Below are 18959 nucleotides of genomic sequence, written 5' to 3'. Positions count from 1 at the left end.
ATATATATATATATATAATGTTTTTTGGCACAAGGATATATCACAGTATCAACTAAGGTTTATGATTGAAACAATATTGCAAAATGTTTTATTCATATCACCAATGCATTTAGGAGTTTTATGTTCACTCAGTTTTTAAAAATATTGCTGGTGTTTTAAGATTTACATGTTCACATTATTGGGGTTTTATACCTGTTTGTAATACACATAGTGCAGTGTCATTTGTTTAAACTAGTGTTATCACTATTTTTGGTACAGCAGCTTTATACACTTTCACATCACCATAGCGCAGTGGTTTATTAAAGGCACGTCTGAGTACTCCTACTCGCCCAAATGCTCCGATACCTAAACCGGAGCTTCAGGTCAGATGGGCATTCCATTTGACTGACAGTGCCAACGAGAGAGCATGGAGCCGGCTTCCCGACCAATCAGGAAGCCGGGCAGCAGGTCATGACCCACTTCACGGCTTCCTGATAAACCGTGCCCACGTTACCTTGGGATGCCAGTATCGGTATTCGGTAGTGAGTACCGAAAAAAAAATATTGGTACTCGATACGAAACGGTATTAATGCATTACTAGTTTTTTGCAGTTTCTTTGAGCATTGCATGGTCTTACCTTGGGGTGACTTTGCTGGGACTTCCTTTGCTGGGAACACTGGCAATTGTCTTGAATGTTTTCCACTTGTGAATAGTCTTCCTCACTGCAGAATTATGAACTTTAAATTGTTTGGAAATGGCCTTATAACTCTTCCCAGATTGATGGGCAGCGACAATTGCTTGTGTAAGATCATTGCTGGTGCCTTTTCTGCCTGACATTTGGTTTAACACACACCTGAATGCTCCAGACCAGCAAACTGATAATACATTGGCTTTTATAGAGGTGGTCATACTTGCAGGTGATCAGTTAATCAAGGGCACAAGATAAGCAGCCCCTGGCTTAATTCTTTTGGAAGCTGTGAGGGTGTACTTAAATTTCACATATAACCGCTCCATTTTAGATTTATGTTTGTAAAATAAATAATGACGTGGTGTAATATTGAATTTGTTGTTTTTTACCCGAGGTTGTATTTACCTACTTTTAAGACTTGCTAATGACCTGATGATTTTTATTATGTCCTGGCACTTAAAACCATAGAATTCATGGAGGGTGTGCTTTCTTTATCACACTACTGTAGGCCATTTCTTTTTTTGCTTTATATTACCAGAATAGTAGATTGTTTGGTCTTTTGACTGAAAGTGTCCTAGTGTTATGGGAATTTGCTTGGGCTGAGTGCACAAATCCACGCCGCGCTAAAAGGTGTACTTTCAGCATCAAAGTGCGCCAAGCACAAACAATCCCGCTGCGCTTAAAAGCATGTTGTATTAAGCTCTTTCGTACATGGAACGGAGGTACTTCTGTAGTGCCAGGTAGAGTCAAGACAAGGTGTTGCTTCAAGCTGGAGTTTCTGTGTTCAAGTGTCCCTTGACCACTCGCTCCATTTATTTATATAGCAACAGAGGACTAACAAACAGGAAGTGGTGGCCCCAACAGCCAATTGCTTCCTCCATACATCAACATAACAGAGTCAGCCATTGAAACACATGTATACAAAAGAAAGGGGGAGTATATGTTTGTGTCCGAGCAGAAGTGGTGTGCACAGCCCATAGCTGCTGGTGAATGAAACCATGTGCAACAGAAACCCTACACAAAGGAGTCAGCATGCTTGCCCATGGACGCCGCCATCTTCCCAGACCCACACACACAATCTCCCGTTACCACTGGCGCAAACTTTATCCAGCATTGCTCAGTGAGCAATGCCCAATAGAAATTATACTACGGTTCTCATGAATGCGAGCTTATCTGCAGGGACAACGCTGTATTATTTCCAGCGCGTTGATCAGAAGCACCAAAAAGGATACAAATGCATGTTCCTTTACACTCGTTAAGAGGACACTGCTCCGCCACACACATCAGTCTCCCCCGGACAACAGCCCAGCGCATAGCACATGGATCATTCGGTGGCGAAGACCTCTGTGCACAGTGGCCGCGTCTCCACATCCACAAGAGGAAGATATCTACTCCAATGGTTTACCCTCTCAGTGCTGATTAATCCGGGTCACGTTACAATTGAGCGTATCCCAGCAAACCTGACACTGAGAGACATGATGACAATATTACAATATACTAAAAACACATCCTAATAAAATGTCCACAACATTAGGCTGGTCCATCTGAGTTTGCTGATCCTTAAGACGTTGATGTTTAAATTCTCTATGTCCATCTTCACTGTTTTCCCTTGATTTATGCTCTGCATGTGCCAAGCATTTACTGATGCCTTTTGTGGGATGCTGGGAATGCAGCTGGGTACAAGAGAATATATATCACTTGCCCGCATGCACAGGAGTTGCATCAGCAGTGGCTGTCCATTGGCAGACATGGAACACATGGGAAGAAAACCCTTAGAAAATGTCAGCAGCAATGGAGCAAAAAGGGGATTGTGGACATCACATCATTGGAGATGGTCAGTCTAGGAGGTAAGAGTGCCATAATGTGCAAGTATGCTGTGCATATTTGCACAATATGTCAATAGCAATCCCAGCACATTCCAGCAATCCCTGGATAGAATTGAAGAAGATCCCCACCATCTTCCCGGTGGCTTTTAACAGGTTGCCCAGATCTTCTATCACAAGGTCTGATCTTGCACCCTGGTTCTCAGTCACTAGCGTTAATTGAAAGTTGTATTATAATTAGGGGTGCAACAATACCGGGTTTTGTGGGCCTGGCCTCCCAGCCAATCAGTTAGCCAGGCGGCAGGTCTTGATCCGCTGCCCGGCTTCTTGATTGCCTGGGAAGCTGCTGTTATTTTCGACAGAACACCGGTTTCACGCCCCTTTGTGACACTGTGAGGCAACCTGGCTTCCTGACCAATCAGAAAGCCGGGTGGCCACACAGTGTTGCTAAGCAGTGTAAACCCGCCTTCTTAGCCAATCAGGTAGCTGGGAGGCGGATCATGACCTGCTGCCCAGCTTGCTGATTGGCTGGGAAGCTGTCTCCGTACTCCTTTGCGGCACTGCCAGTCAGAGGGAATCTCCCTCTGACCGGCAGTTCTGGTATTGAGGTAAGTATCGGAGCATTTGGGCCAGTACAAGTACTGGCCCAAATGTTCAGTATCGGCACCAATACTGATAACAGTATCGGTATTGATGCATCCCTAATTAAACTTGAAAGGTTTTTAAGGTACTTTAAATGCTGGATAAATAGCTGACAATGGATGCCGCTCCTAGATGTTTAAAAGTTTTTTGTTTTTTTTTTGCAGAATCAGCTGGTCCCCTAAACACTGAGCCTGATATGCTGTTTTTTTTATGTTTTATTAAATTTTCAGCAATTTTTTAATTTCTAAAACAAACGTCATCTCTTCAAAGTAGTAAGTATACCACACAGTGGTTAAATCCATCCATAACGATCCATCAAGGAACGTGTGCATCTTAGATAGAGCACTCTACACAAAACTAACAGTACTCCCGCTTTAAACAGGTACTCATACAGTGTAATCAAGCAGTACTCATATTACTCCAAAATATGCCTCATAGAGTGGTCGTCAGTCTTGGCCTAACTGCAGGACCCCCAAGGCATTCGACAAAGCATTGGTCAAGTACCATTTAGTATAGCTGAATTTTTTGGTGATTGTAGTTACAACTAATTAAATACCTCCATCGCGATAAGAAAGACGTAGAACGGGTATCCTTATGCTGCTCTGCATCCAGTTTGTCCTTACTCATCAGGAGTTTAAGATCTGTAGTAATCTCTGTTGTCGTTGGGGCTAGTGGAGAGTTCCAGTGCCTCATTATACATCGTCTCGCCGTCATGAGGCATAAATGGGCCCAGTCCATGCCCTTTTCCCGCGGCGGTCCCCGGCCCTCTCCAGAAGGTGCCAGGAAACAGAATAGACAAAAGGCCGGATCCAGATCCGGTTGCCAGGATATGACGGATTTGATGTACATGAGTGTTTGGGTACAGAAGCGGGATATAGAGGGACAGCTCCGCAAGCAATGATGTAATGTGGGTCTGGGACACCCACATTTCGGGCAGATGGATGTCGATGATCTCCCTGGATCGGGCACGCCCCCGATGTCATGACCATGGCCCTGTGAGGTACAGTATCTTGAACTGGGTCTCCCTCCATATTTCGTTTGTTGTTATAGCCCTGGATTGTGTTATAGCCTCGGAGGATTTTGTCCAGCATATCTGGGTCATCAAAATCCCTTGCCCAGTCCCGCACATTTGAGATATGCTGTTTTAAGGTGGCTCTTGCAGAGTCTTATAGAGCAATCCTTGTGTAGCATAATCTGTGTGTGTCTCTACAAACACACAGGCACAGCAAGGGAAGCCACTCCCTGCTCCTCCCTCTTCTTTTTCCAAGCAAGTAGATGGACTACTGCTGGAGACTGCAGTGTCCGTTGTTATCTTGTACTGGACAAGAAGTGAAGGGTAGTGGAGCTGAGAGAGTTTGAGCCAGCCGTTAAGAAACATGATGACTTTAAGTGCTTAGACAAAAATGTTAAGAAATAATTTGCTGGGCAATGTATATTTGTTTGACCTGGATTCTGGAAAACTGTAATATAGTCTCCTCTGTCATAAGTGTGCACTGTCATAAGTGTGCAGCCCTGCCCTAACCAATCATATCTCGCTACATCATCCGCTCTCTTCCCTTCTTAAGGCGGGAAATGCAAACAACTGGCATCTGTGTAATGTGTAGTTGCCAACTCCCTGGCACTCCAGCGGCTCCTCTTATCTCACAGCAGACTGAATCTTGGATGAATTGTGCCCCTCTTATCAGCATATTTTCACTGTGGCAGTTCATCTTGCATTTGCTTCCTCTGTTGCATGAACGTAACCCTTTTTCATCTGCTGCTGCTGTGTGCACTCTTCATCATTCATTACTGCTGTTGACACCTGTGTGCACTCAGCATTTTCCAAGTTGGCTGCTGACTTACGTATGCACATACTGCTGCTGTTTCCTGAGTGCATTTCCCTGGAATACAGCTTAACCCACAATGCCTGTGGATACTAACATTCCCTCAACAAACCGCCACTCCTCTACTAAGGATTCTCCTAACCACAAGTACCATCACACTTATTCTACAACTGTGTGACGTATACATAGACTTTCTGAGATCCTTTATCTATTCCCTCTCTGTGAGCCAAAACCAAGAGACTTTGCAGATGACACCAAGTTATGTAGAAGAATGCAGTCCTTACAGAATGTCTCCAACTTACAAGCAGGTCTGAATGCACTGTGTGATTGGGCATCTATTTGGAAAATTAGATTTAAGGTTGATACATTTAAAGTTATGCACTTGGGGACTAAAAACATGCATTCTTCATACACTCGAAGGGGAGTATGTTTGGGAGAGTAAATGATAGAGAAAGATCTGGGTGTACTGGTAGACCATAGACTCAATAATAGCATGCAATGTCAAGCCAAAGTTTCTAAAGCAAGCAAAATACTTTTTTTGTATTAAAAGGGGGATATACTCTGGAGAGAGAGACATAATCCTGCCCCTGTACAAAGCATTTTAGTAAGACCTCATCTGGAATATGCAGTTTAGTTTTGGGCACCAGTTCACAAAAAGGATGTTGTGGAACTGTAGGAAGTGCAGAGAAGGGCAACTAAACTCATCAGAGGCATGGAGGAGCTCAGCTATAAGGAAATATGAACTGACCTGAAATTGTTCTCTCTGGAGAAGAGGCAATTAAGGGGGGACATGATCACCATGTATAAATACATATATGGTCCATATAGTGAGCTTGGAGCCAAATTATTTACTTTAAGGTCACTGTAAAGGACAAGGGGGCACTCTTTGCATCTGGAGGAAAAGAGGTTTAGCATTTGCATACAGAAAAGATTCTCCACAGTTAGATCTGTGAAAATGTATAATAGACTCCCCCAGGAGGTAGTTCTAGGTAGCTCAGTTAACTGTTTTAAAACAAATCTGGATGTATTCCTAAATGTGTGGAATATTATTGGATATTGAGTTTTTATAGGTATAAGCACCAGAGATTGTTGATCCAGGGAATGTCCGGTTGCCTTATGGGATCAGGAAGGAATTTTTTTCCCGCCTGTTGTGGCAAATTGAACTATGCTTTATAGGGGTTTTTCTTTGCCTTCCTCTGGACCGGCAACAGTGGGTAACTGTGGGCATAGCATTCTTTTTTAGGTTTTTATTTTCTCCTCTTATCTCTATAGGTTGAACTTGATGGACGTGTGTCTTTTTTCAACCTGACTATGCAACTATGTAACTTAGACTTAGACTTTCTGAAATCCTATATTTTTTCCCTCTCTGTGAGCCTAAACCAGGAGACCAATATGCTTATCTGTATGCAGTAATACAGGTCATAGATCTTCCTAATCTGCCCCATGACAATGACTCTTGTGTGATTACCTTCCTGTATGGCGTTATACAGGACTGCTTGATTACCCCAATGGAGGTAACCTATCTTATATACTGTCACATTACAAATGATCTTTGTGACTGAACATTGCGCAGGGACATTCCATCTGAATCCCTGGGTGAACGCATGACCAAAGCACATTCCAGTGTGTTCCATATTTGCGATCCACCACATAAAGGTATAATTATTACAAAAACAAGTTTGAGAGTTGAATAATACTTTAAGCCCAGATGCTGGGAGCCCAGAGTCTGGGATTTCACCTCCATTCTTTTTTGATCAGCATGATTCTGCTGTTTTTACAGAAATGGATGGATCAACCTTTAGCATTGAGTAGTATCAAGAGTAGGTTTACGTGTCCTATAGCTGACTATTCATTGGCTCATAATTTATTTTTTAAACATATTGTATTGAAAATGTTTTCAAATTGTTTTTACAAACAATGTACTCAAGACATTAAAGATAAATCCAATTACTGGTCAGAAAACAAATAGCAAATCTGCACACTTACATAACGCGTACATAAATTGTAAATATCAGTTCAGTCGGTGACATCCAAAACCCCTAATCTATTGGACAGTTGTGTGATTAAGTACCATTCAGTATATTCAAAAGGGCTCCTTATTTGAGCAATATCGGCCGCAGGGGACATCTTACCAAGAAAAGATTTCCATCTACGAAAAAAGGTTTTAGTCTTCCTATCTCTTTGAAGCTCACATCAAGCCTTTCTTTGTAAAATATGATTTTCAATTCTCCCACTACCTCCAAGACAGACGGAGAAGCAACAGTGTTCCACAATCTCATAATACAGCATCTTGCAGCAAGAAGGCAGATATGTAACCACTCTTTGCCCTCACAGTTGCTAGGGGGAGTTAGATACACTAAACAAATAGAAAATAGGTTCCAGAGGTGGAGTCCAAGAAAGGAGGACATAGATGGACACATTTTGGGCAGGCTCATACTTTTAATCAGGGAGTGACTCGCGTAGGTTACAGTTTGGCCATCCCTTGCTCCCTTTGACTTTTGCTTGGTATTTGGTCCATGGTGCTCATAAAGGGGAAGAAAAGGGAATTCAACCGACCATTTTAACCCTAAAAGTGTAAAGGGTTCCTTTAGCCTTGATGCACACCTTGCAGAGTGAATTTTCATACATTTATATCAGTGTTATCAACAATCATGCATTTACATGCACTCTCATTGTCATCAATAGTCCTATAATACCCCCCCAAAAAATACTATTTTGTTCTTTTAAAAGGAGCCAATAAAAACCTGACATATCCACTGTTTGCTGCATGTGGATATCTGAGAGTCCCCAATCTCCTTTTTTTTTAAAGTCGTTGTGTTACAACTAGCATAGTTTCAAATGAGCAATGTTGCTGTGACTGTATGAAAGTTTGGCTGTGATGTTGCAATTTTACATCTTCCAAATAGTAGTAAAAATGGCACAGTTTTTCGCTCTATAGCTTTGTAACAAGCCCACACAGAGTAGGGAAATACAAATTCTGCATACGAAGGATGGCTGTATTCATGTACATGAGTATGGAGGGGTAAATAACGTTCATTGTTTTTAATGCAGTGGTATCAAGTAGGGATGTTCAGATACCCAGTAACGTACTCGGTACAAGTACATGTACAGATATTTTTCCAGCTCCAGGACTAGACTAGAATAAAATTCAATAGTTAGGAGGCATCTGTCATTTTTAAGGAGCATACAGAGCTCCTGGGATTTGTGCATCCCCATTGTAATGCATTATTTTTTTTTTAAATCAATATATATAAGTGATGCACCAATACCATTTTTACAAGTACTGATACTTGTCAAAGTACTCACAGATACAAGTACTGATACATTTTTGTTTGTCATGTGACAGTTTTTCTAAAACAATACAGACTAATGGTTTCAGGACAGTGGTGGAGCGCCAGAGCCTGGTCCCAGCTGCAAGCCTGATAGTTCTCGTAAAAATGCCAAGTATTGGCACTGGTATCTCAACTGGTATCTGGACATCCCTAGTATCAAGTACAGGATTAACATGGTCAGAGCTGAGCTGTAGTAATAGATATTATACAAAGTTGCACTTTGGCCTAGGTAGTATTGCATGTGTTGTCTCGGCTTGAGCCATCTCTTTCTAATGCACAAGGTAATGTGTATCAGCATGAAAGGTTTTGTTAAGTGTTAGTCATATAGCTGAATTGTTCTAATTTGGTTGGCCTTTTTAAATATGTAATTTTTATCAATTTACTATGATGTTTTTTTAGGGATCAAGCATCGAGAACAAACAAGACTGGATAAAACATATAAGAGAAGTTATACAAGACAGAACTATTCATTTAAGAGGTGCTTTAAAAGAGCCAATTCATACACTGAAAGCAGTGTCGCCTAAACAAAAGCCTGTCAAAAGGTAAGACGTTCTGTGTGAAGCTTAAGAAACATGGCACCTTTATCAAAATCTATTTGCGTTGACTGGCTTTGCTGAAATTTTACTCATTTCTGTCACAACCAGTGTTCAACCAAAATGTTTTGCTGCTGGAGTGGTAACATTTTTGAGGTGATTTGTTTGTTCTTTTTGTTAATTTAAGTGGTCAAAATGAATAATGGATACATATTATAAAGCATATTTTACAAAGGGCAGCAATGTGAAAAATATGTGAAACTTTAAAGTGACACTAAACTAATGCATTCAAGTACCTTAAAAGAGAACTATGGTGTTAGTGTTTTCACCCATAGTTATATTAAGGGTCACGGGTCATGACCCAAAGCTCAGTATATCGCGAGCTACAGCTGTACAATGCTGTTGAGATCCACTCAGCTGCGTGAATGAGAGCTGGCTCTGCCTGCCCCTCCCCCGTCCATTCCTCCAGTCAGCGCTGGAGGATCGGAGCGGGGAGGGTGGAATCCCTGCGGGGAGTGGTGACTGGTAGTCACCGCTCTCTGCAGGGAGATGATTGAGAAGTGAGCGAACGACGGTATGCGTTCGCTCACTTCCCGATCTATTGAGCCGACGTGTGACAGTTTCATTGTCACACGTCGATTCGAACTATGAGGATTAGTGATTTTCACTCACCTCATAGTTCTCCTATATTAACAAATATGTAGCTCATTTATGTATCACTCTGACGAATAGCTTCAAATCATCTCTGAATTCATGCTGACACTGTCTTTCCCTCTGGAGATTGGCTAGTTTGGTTCTCCGTGGTTCCTGTGTTTTTTATGCAAAGTAGCCACCGATTCGAGCTTGCTCCTGTGATGACCTACAATCTCAATACAAATTATAAAACTAAATGTGAGATTGTACTCCATCACAGGAGAGAGCTTGGAGTGGTGTCTACTTTACAACACACACAGGAACCTTGGGGAACAAAAGTAGCCACCCTTCAGAAGGAAGGACAGAGTCAGCATGAATTCAGAGATGATATGAGGATCTACAGCCAAATGATACACAAATAAGCTACATTTTTGCTATTAAGGTACTTAAATGCATTTTTTAGAATAAACTCCTGAGTTTAGTGTCACTTTAAGCTTGCCAAAGTGAGTATTATAATAATATGAGATTATTATTACATTTATTATTTCTCATGCCTTGATAAATTGCAGGAAGTCATCAAAATGTACATTACCTCAATGAATAGTAGAAATCTTTAATGTCAAGTTTTCATAAAAATGAATCTAATTTAAAGATTGGCCCACCTCTTTTTGCTACCATTTCCACTTTTGCTGTATGAGATTTTTTTTTTAATGATGATACTCAGAGGCAAACTAATGCTTTTTTGAGTGCCTACAAATTACTTGATTTTTATCTGTAATAAGTAAGTCAGTCTCTGTCTAGTTCTTAGATGTGTATTTATATATTTGTTTTAATCTTTTGTATTGTAAAGGTGCAGCTTTCAGTCATCGGTCCCATATATAACGTTCATATACACACAGCAATTACAGGGAATGTAGATCCGTTCCCATAAGTTGATGTAGCTTGAAGAATCTAACAATCCAGTATCATACACACACCAAGGCTACTTTTGGGTGGAAGCGATTTAACCGACCAGTATGTTTTTGCAATCCTACACACGTTGGAGAAGTTACAAAATCCACACCATTATATTTAGACCAGCAGTATTTCTTGAACAGTATATCTTTGGAGGTCCTGTGTCAGGGATAGTGTGTGTTATGGGTCCCACCTTCTGATTAACCACTTGCTGTCAGGAGCAATTTCTTACATTTGCAGACATGATAAAATCTGAACTTATGGCTAGAAAACAGCTTCAGACCCCCAAACAAGTATATATTTTCTGAAAGCAGAGGCCCTGTAGAATAAAAAGCTGCTAGTTGTAATTTTCTATGTCACAGGGTATTTGCACAAATGTTTATCACACATGTTTAGCATAAAAAAACACTAAATTGAAATTTAGTGCACAGAAACAGAATATAATACCCAATTTTTTGTTAAAACATAAAAGACAGGGTCACGCTGGGTAAATTGATACCAAACATGTCAAGCCTTAAAGCTGTGTGTGTCCGTGAAACCGGAAAAAGCTACAATAACCAAAATTTCCCATAGGCAACGATTTAAACATTTTTACTGCTCATCAGTTTAGTGTTAAGAGTGATTGATGGGCCTAGAATTATTGCAATTACTCTGACACTCGCGACGATATGTAACGTGTGGCGCAATTGTCGTTTTTGCATGTAGGCGCATTTGACACCTATTTGCGTTGTATGGGCGTGCACCTGGGGGGCGGGGACTTTAATTTATTTTTTTGCATTTTTTTTATCGGTTACTTTGATTTTTAACATTTTTTTGTAAACTGTCTTGCCAGTGTTGACCTTTTTCTGGGGATGCCTAGTTGCCTGATTGCCCATGGCTGCAAAATTTTATGAAACACTGACACAGAACAAGCCCACTCGTCATCAGTAGAGATGGGCTGCGTGTTCGATTGTTCGCCGAACACCTAACTTTGTGGGATGCTCGCGGTCTGTTCGACCGTGGAACGTCGCACAAGGCAATGCGCCCTCTGAAGCTGTAAATGGCTAAAGTCTTGCACCTGACCAAAGGTCAGGTGCATGACTGCCAATCAGGGCTCAGTACACATTTAAAGCCATAAATGGGCAAAGTCATGATGACTTTGCCCAATCATGGCTCACAGCTAAGTCCCTGCAGCACACTATATAAGGCTGCTGACACCGCAGCCCTACATAGTGTGTTGCAGGAGTGAAAAGAGAGTGTTCTATTAGAGTTAGTTATAGCAGAGTTATAGAGAGATATAGCAGAGTTATAGCACAGTTAGTTCTATGTCCGAATTCTATATCCAAGTTCTGTGCTATAGCAGTCAGTAATACTGGTATATTATAGCAGTCGATCATAACAGTCGATTATTGCAGTAAACATCATGTCAGAAAGGCCATAAAGGACAGGCAGACGGTCCCATGCAGCAATAAGAGGGCAAGCAGCCTCTGTGTCCGCAGGCCATGGTCGAGGTTGTGGACGTGTTGCATCCTCTGCAGGCAAGGCACGCTTGTTCTTTCTATCTGGTGCTGGCCGTCTTATTCAGCAACAACATACAGAAGAGTTGGTGGATTGGATAACCAAGACATCCTCATCCTCCTCATCCTCTGCCACCCAGACTGGTACTGGTTCTCAGTCCACCGCAGCTGCCAAAGCGTCTTATTCTGCCTCCTTGTCCACATCTACTCCTGCCGTAGCCTCACCATCATGCACGGAGGAGTCAGCTGAATTGTTGCTGGAGGATGTGCAGCAATTCCAATGCTCTGATGTTGGCTCTGAGGTTGAGGAAGGGAGTAACATCATCCTAGAGGGAGGGGGTGCCAGTGATGCACAACGAACTGGCACTCATGTTCCCCCAGCTGCAGCATACTGCCAGGTTGGCTCCAGTGACGAAGACATAGTTACATAGTATTTGGGGTTGAATAAAGACATACGTCCATCAAGTCCAACCCATATAGGTCCATGCATCATCTCATTCTTAGGGATACTGGTATCCCTGGATATTACGATCCCTCAAGAAATTGTCCAAACGTTTCTTGAACAAATCTACACTCTTGGCTGAAATCACTGCCGATGGCAGTGAGTTCCAGGCCTTAACCGCTCTCACTGTAAAGATCCCTCTTCGCCCATTGTGCTGGAATTTTTTCTCCACCAACTTTAGGTGGTGGCCTCTAGTCTTTGTAATGGAGTTAATCTCAAACAGTTTGTTGCCAATGTTGCTGTCACCATTGAACATCTTGTACATGAAAATCATATCCCCCCTTAATCTCCTTAATTCCAGCGTAAACATGTTTAAGGTCAGAAGCCTTGTCTCATAGCTCTGTATGTACGCCTTATGAGCATTCCATACACAGAATGGGTCTTCCACCGAATTTACATTAATATTGAAGTATTCAGAGAGATGTTCCCTAATGAGTGCCGCCTTCTGGGGTGACCTAAGTAGGGTAATATTGTTACGCCACACGTAGGCATCCCTATTCCGGCCCAGAGATAGAGCCAGGGAGACGGGCATGGTCCGACCATGATATCTGATGTATTGCAGAGGCCGACACTCCCTGGAGGAGATCCCTCTCAACTAGAAACAAATTGATTCTAGAATATGAGTTATGAGGTGGAGAGTAGCAGGTGTAATCTCTCTCGGATGCGTGCAAGCAGCGCCATATATCATAAAGCCCCTCTTGATGAAGGAGGCGGCTAAAGGAGGTAGAAGGATTCCTACGAGGATCCGGGGTAACATTAAAGTCACCACAGAGTACAACACTACCCTGACGAACCCGAGAGAGAGTCTTAAAGTTTTTATTAATAAAGCGGATCTGGTGGGAATTAGGGGCATATACATTCACAATGGTATACACCTGTTGCTCGATGGAACACACTAAAATAACGAATCTGCCAGCTGGATCTAGGGTCTGGTTTAGGACCGCAAATTGCAAAGAGTCTTTCACAGCCACCAACACCCCTTTAGATTTGGTCAGGAAGTGGGCAGCAAAAATATGGGGATGGTTCCGATGGGTAAATGGAGGGGCCTTGGAATGTTGTAAGTGAGACTTCTGGATGCAGAGGATGTCAGCTCGTAGTTTAGTGGCCTCTCTCCAGAGGCTATGCCTTTTGGCAGGATGGTTCAATCCTTTGACATTGAAGGAGACGACTGTTACAGCCATGGCAAGGGGGGAAACAATGCTATGGGCAGCGGCATAGTATACTCACTGGAGAATTCTACGCACCATGCCAGTGGACGTAGGATGAGCCCTCTGCCTGGAAGTGTGGAAGTCCGTAAGGCACAAGATGTGGAATCAAAAAAATCAGAGGTGTCATCTGGCCATCTATCTGTGTGGCTGCCAATTAAGAAAAAGAAAACACAAAACATGCAAAAAAAACAACTGGTGAACAACAGAACGGTAGGTAAAAAGCAAGGGGGCACCCCCCGTAGGAGGTGTAGCCACAGTATGAAATACCGGGCGTATCATTGGGGGTAAAACAACCGGAGTGGATCCAGAATCCTCAAGGCACTTGAGGCGAAGGTGAATATGTATGCAGCAGCCCAGATTGGTGCCGCAGTGTAGGGGCCAGATTAGGTGTTCGGCTGACCTCTCTTCTTTCGGGACACGGTGTACCATTCCTCTTGCATCTCGGAGTTCCTTCCATGCGCCTTAGGTGGGTGTTCATCTGGTGCCGTGATATCCCAGTCGTTGAGCAGTGACAGGTCCTGGTCCAGGGTCGTGATGGAGAAAGATTCACCAGATCTGGTGATGATAAGCTTTGTGTGATAACCCCATCTGTACACAATCTGGTGGGAGCGAAGAGCTTTAGTGATGGCTAGCATTTTCAATGTAGAATCAGAGACGGGCTGATCCAGAGTGGGGTATGCATCTATTGGCATTATCAACTCCCTCGTGTCGTCATGTGAAGATGCAGGGCTCACCTCAGACTGGGCCTCTGGAGGGGGGGTCTTCCGTGGCCCGGTCCTCGCAGGCTTGCGGATGGTGGGGCGATGCTGGACGGTTGAAGGAGGGCGAGGGCTTCCCCTCATGTCGGGCCTGCATGTGGATGCTGTCCTGGAAGCCTCTGGAGTCCCCGCCCGAACCCCCGGAAGACGAGCGGGGTGAGGTCCCGGCGCCATCTTGGGCCTCAAACGAATCCTCCAGCCGCGGCTTAGATTTCGCCGGGCTGCGTGTGGACGGCGTGTCCGATCGGCTGGGCATGGCGGATGGTATTCCCGGGTGCCGGGCGAAAGGTTGAGTACCGGCTTGGGAGCTCCTCGAGCCACCTCTCGACCCCCCGGATAGCGAGAGAGGCGAGGCCCAGGCGCCATCTTGCGCCCGCCGTTTGTCAGGGCTGAAGAAGAAGTCCGTTAACTTCTTTGGGCGGACACCCCGCCGCTTCTTACTCATCTCCTTGTAGGTTAGAGAGAAGGTAGAGGGGAAATCCAGAAAGATCGAGCCCCAGATGCTATTTCTGCGTGCCTTGAAGACGGCTGTTGCTCACAGCCTCACTGACTTGCGGCCATTCAGCTTTAGCGCCAGCCACATCCCCTTCTTAATACAGGACAAAACCCTGCTAGCTTTGTTTACCGCAGCTTGGCACTGCAAGCTACCATTCAGTTTGTGGTCTACAATGACCCCCAAATCTTTTTCTATTTCTGACTTCCCTAGCGGCATACCCATGATTGTATAGCCTATTTGTTTATTTTTATGTCCAAAGTGCATTACTTTGCATTTATCGACATTAAACCTCATAGGTTCAACATAGGGGGTGATGATGATGAGTTCACTGACTCCACTTGGGTGCCTGATCGAATAGAGGAGGAAAGTGAGGAGGAGGCACAACCCCAACGAGGCACAATGTCCTCCAGGGGCAGCCTTATGATCAGCCAGGACATTGCATCAGAAGGCAGAGCTGCACTGGTGCAGGGCGCTGTTGTCTCGCAGCACACTTCCAGGAACTCAGCTGTCTAGGAGTTTTTCAACACATGTGCAGCAGACCCCAGCACTGCTATTTGCAACCTTTGTCTCAAGAGGATCAAGCGTGGCAAAAACATCAGCCGCTTGGGTACCACATGCTTGAAGAGACATATGACTGCCTGCCCGCATCCCGTTGGCATTAGTAACATAGAAAGGGCCACTCTTCTCATCAGTCCTCACATCTGATCTCTACCCCCACTATACGTCATGCCATGTCCACAACTTCCACTGACAGGGATGATGTTATAGTAATGGGTGTACTAGGTCCTTCCTCCGAATCTGCCAGCAGCCCACCAGCTGCAGATGTTCGAAGTAAAATTTTGCTGCCCCAGCTGCTGCAAAAAATAAAATATAAGAAAATACTGTCAATCTTGTTAATCCATCACGCCTCCAAAAAGCTGCTGATCTGTGGTCTATCTGCTCCACCCCCTCATCTTCGTCCTCTGCAGATTTGTCTGGCGAAGTGGCAGTTCACCCTAAGCGTTCCAGGGTCTACGCAATGGCTCCTCAGGCAAGAAGATGCCATGCAGCGCTTGAGCTGGTTTGTCTAGGGGACAGGAGCCACACCAAGGCAGAGATTCTGTCAGCTCTGCAGGGGCAGGCCCAGAGGTGGTTAACACCATGCCAGCCGGGAATGGTTGTATGTGATAATGGCAGCAACCTTCTCTCCGCCCTATGCCTGGGAAAGTTGATGCATGTACCATGCCTGGCACACGTCGTAAATTTGGTGGTACAGCGTTTCCTAATCAGGTACCCAGGGCTGGCAGAGCTTCTCGGGCAGACCAGAAAAGTCTGCAGCCACTTCAAGCAGTCATACCCGGCAAGTGTTCGTCTGGCCGAAATTCTAAGCGAATTCCACCTTCCCACAAACCGTCTGATCTGTGACATGCCCACCAAGTGGAACTCGGCATTGGCAATGCAGCGTCTGCTCAACCAGTAGAGGGCCATCAATGAGTACCTGAGTACCTCTTTTGCAGCCAAATTGAGTTCATACCTATGTTATATTTGTTAAATGTTCTCATTCACATAGCATAACTTAAAAAATATGTACAATTTGCTGCTTACATTTTTAAGTGCTTAGTGCTTGCTTAAAAATACTATCGAGCTTCCCTCCAATTGTAATAGTGAGAGGGCTGTGGGAAGTTATGTTTACCCTAATAAACTCTGTGTCTATAGGGCAGGGAAATTTCGTTATACGATGTAAACTAGATTTAAATACTGTCTGTCCTAACAAAGGATTAAAGACTTTGTAAACATTGTATGTTAACAAGAAGAAGCTTAATCTGTCCCTCGGCTTAACCCCCTACTTTCACGTTCAAACTCCTCAAAGTAGCTTGGAAAATACGCTTCTCTGGTTAAGTATCTAAAAGGTATGAAATATATTTTTACAAAAAAATCTTAGGTATGCTGTGTGACTACAAAATTAGAACTACACTTTAAGGCTCTGAAGTCCACTTACCGCAAGGTATACCATTGGACACCACCCGAAGTTTGTCTTCCATACCCAAGATCTTTCTACCCAGTTTCGCTGTGGAATTGATCCTTTCTTTTCTAAAGTGGAGCCTGAACCAACACCTGGCCCTTAGCACAATAATGGGCCAAACTTCTGCTCTAGCTGCTCTGTTTCAAAGACAGCTAGCCCCTCACTCTCTGATCAAGACATTTGTTTAAGGGATCTTCTACGTGGCTTCCCCTTTCAAATCCCTTCTAAGAATTGAAGCTTTAAAGGCCTTTCTTTGAGCCTACTAAAGGCATTCCTATTTCTGCCCTAAACCAAAAAGGTTGCTTTCTTTGTGGCTATCACTTCGACCAGGTGTGTGTCTATACTAGAGGCTTTATCTTGCAGGGAACCCTTTCTGGCCCCTAAAGTGACAAGGTGTTGTTGAAGCCTAGGCCTAACGTCTTCCTATTGAAAGTGCTTTTTTATATCTGTTCTCCAAGTGTTAAACCTGTCAGAAATCTTGTCAGCTGAAAATGTCTTGTACTCTCTGCTGGCTGTTATCAGTTGCATTATCCCCAGCCATCTCTTAGGACTACAAAACATCTCTACTCTTGGTTATCAAAAAGGAGGAGGAGGTTTCTCTAGTCCTGTCCCAAGGTGACACCCCTGATTCAACACAGATACAGTATGGTGAGTGAGCATTGTCACCTTAGGATAGGAAGTGTGTTGCTATTGGGATCACTAGATACAAAATGGGTGAAAAAGCCTGGGGAAAAGGAGAACTAATTCAATTACCACATTTAAGGACTGGTAAGCTGCAATATATAACATTTTTGTTTCTTGAGTTTAGATAAACTTTAACAAATTCACTTGAAGCATTTTCCATAATGAACTGTAAGCGAATTAAAATATGCTTGATCACACATTATTATAATTTATTTTTCTAAGTCATTTAATACTTAATGTTTTATTTTCAGGGATGGTGAAGACTTGGACAGTCAGGGAGATGGCAGTCAACCTGATACCATTTCAATAGCATCTAGAACTTCACAAAATACACTAGACAGTGATAAGGTAAGATAATGTTATACTTTTTCTGGAAATGTCTTATTTACTTTTATGTTACAAAGCTCTGAGTTTCTGTCTGTAACCAATAGCACTTTTTTCTGGTTTCAATAAGTTATTTGAAGCAAGAGAAATGTAGTAATACAAACCAATAGTGATGGCTAGAAGCATTGTCATCAAATTATCAGGAATAATTGTCACGGTGTCATTTTGTGAATACAAGCATATGTGTCGATAGTCAGATTTGGGCACCGTGATTGCCCTAGCATGGTCTACTTATGGAGAAGAAGAAAATATAGCTTAAGTATAGTAGAAGCAGGGGAAAGTAAGGTAGAAAAGGGGGTTGGGGAAAAAATGGAGGGGGGGAGGGGGGGTGGCCATTGTAGGCCCTTGCCTGAGGAAGAGGGCTTTCCCATATATTGGCACAGCCTCACTGATAGCAAAGAATTGCAGGTCAGTAAGACACTGATTAAACGATGGTGGCAAAAAGCTTCCTATCTATGGCTTCCACACTGCTTTAAATTAGGCCATGACATCTAGCAATATCGTCTAAGTTTTATTGCTGAATATCCAATGTAATTTGTGCTTCACTTCAGCTATCAATAGCGAGTCAGTCAACCAAGCTTTGCAGCTATAAGGACATGTACCATGAGTTTCAACTTATGTTCCGTGAGTCCCTCCAGTTGTTGGTTAATAATCACCTCTTTCAGGTGGGCAGGTGTGTTTGTGCCCATCAGGACCAATATAATCGTATCAACTTGGGTCCGCAAACCTCGCACTTTAGAGCACATCCACCATATAGGCATGATAATTCTCTTATCAGGACAACCTCAACAGCAGTGTCCTGTATGGCCTGGAACAAAGCATTCAAAGTGACAGGGTTCCATATACCATCAGCATAACAGTTTGTATTCATTTTCTAGGGCTAGAGTGCAAGCAAGATGGTGGTGCCCTAGATTTGAGACCTTTGGTCGGCTTCTAGAGGGAACTAAGTATTGCCTCCCATTTATTTATATGTTTATGGTTTGGCAGCATGTACACATTGAGGAGGGAACCATATAAGCAAG

General features: G+C 43.3%; 1 protein-coding gene across 1 annotated transcript in view; it reads left to right on the top strand.

The window, feature by feature from the left end:
* LOC108794847 (triple functional domain protein-like) overlaps nt 1-18959 on the top strand; it is a 660684-nt gene that overhangs the window by 607008 nt on the left and 34717 nt on the right. The window contains exons 25-26 of the mRNA XM_018565963.1: nt 8687-8829; nt 17805-17901. Coding sequence (XP_018421465.1) covers nt 8687-8829; nt 17805-17901 — 240 coding nt within the window. The remainder of the gene's footprint in view (nt 1-8686; nt 8830-17804; nt 17902-18959) is intronic.

The sequence above is a fragment of the Nanorana parkeri genome, unplaced genomic scaffold (genome assembly GCF_000935625.1).
Source record: "Nanorana parkeri isolate BGI_ZX_2015 unplaced genomic scaffold, ASM93562v1 scaffold904, whole genome shotgun sequence".
NCBI classification, from domain to species: domain Eukaryota; kingdom Metazoa; phylum Chordata; class Amphibia; order Anura; family Dicroglossidae; genus Nanorana; species Nanorana parkeri.
This window is presented reverse-complemented; position numbering and strand designations above follow the sequence as displayed.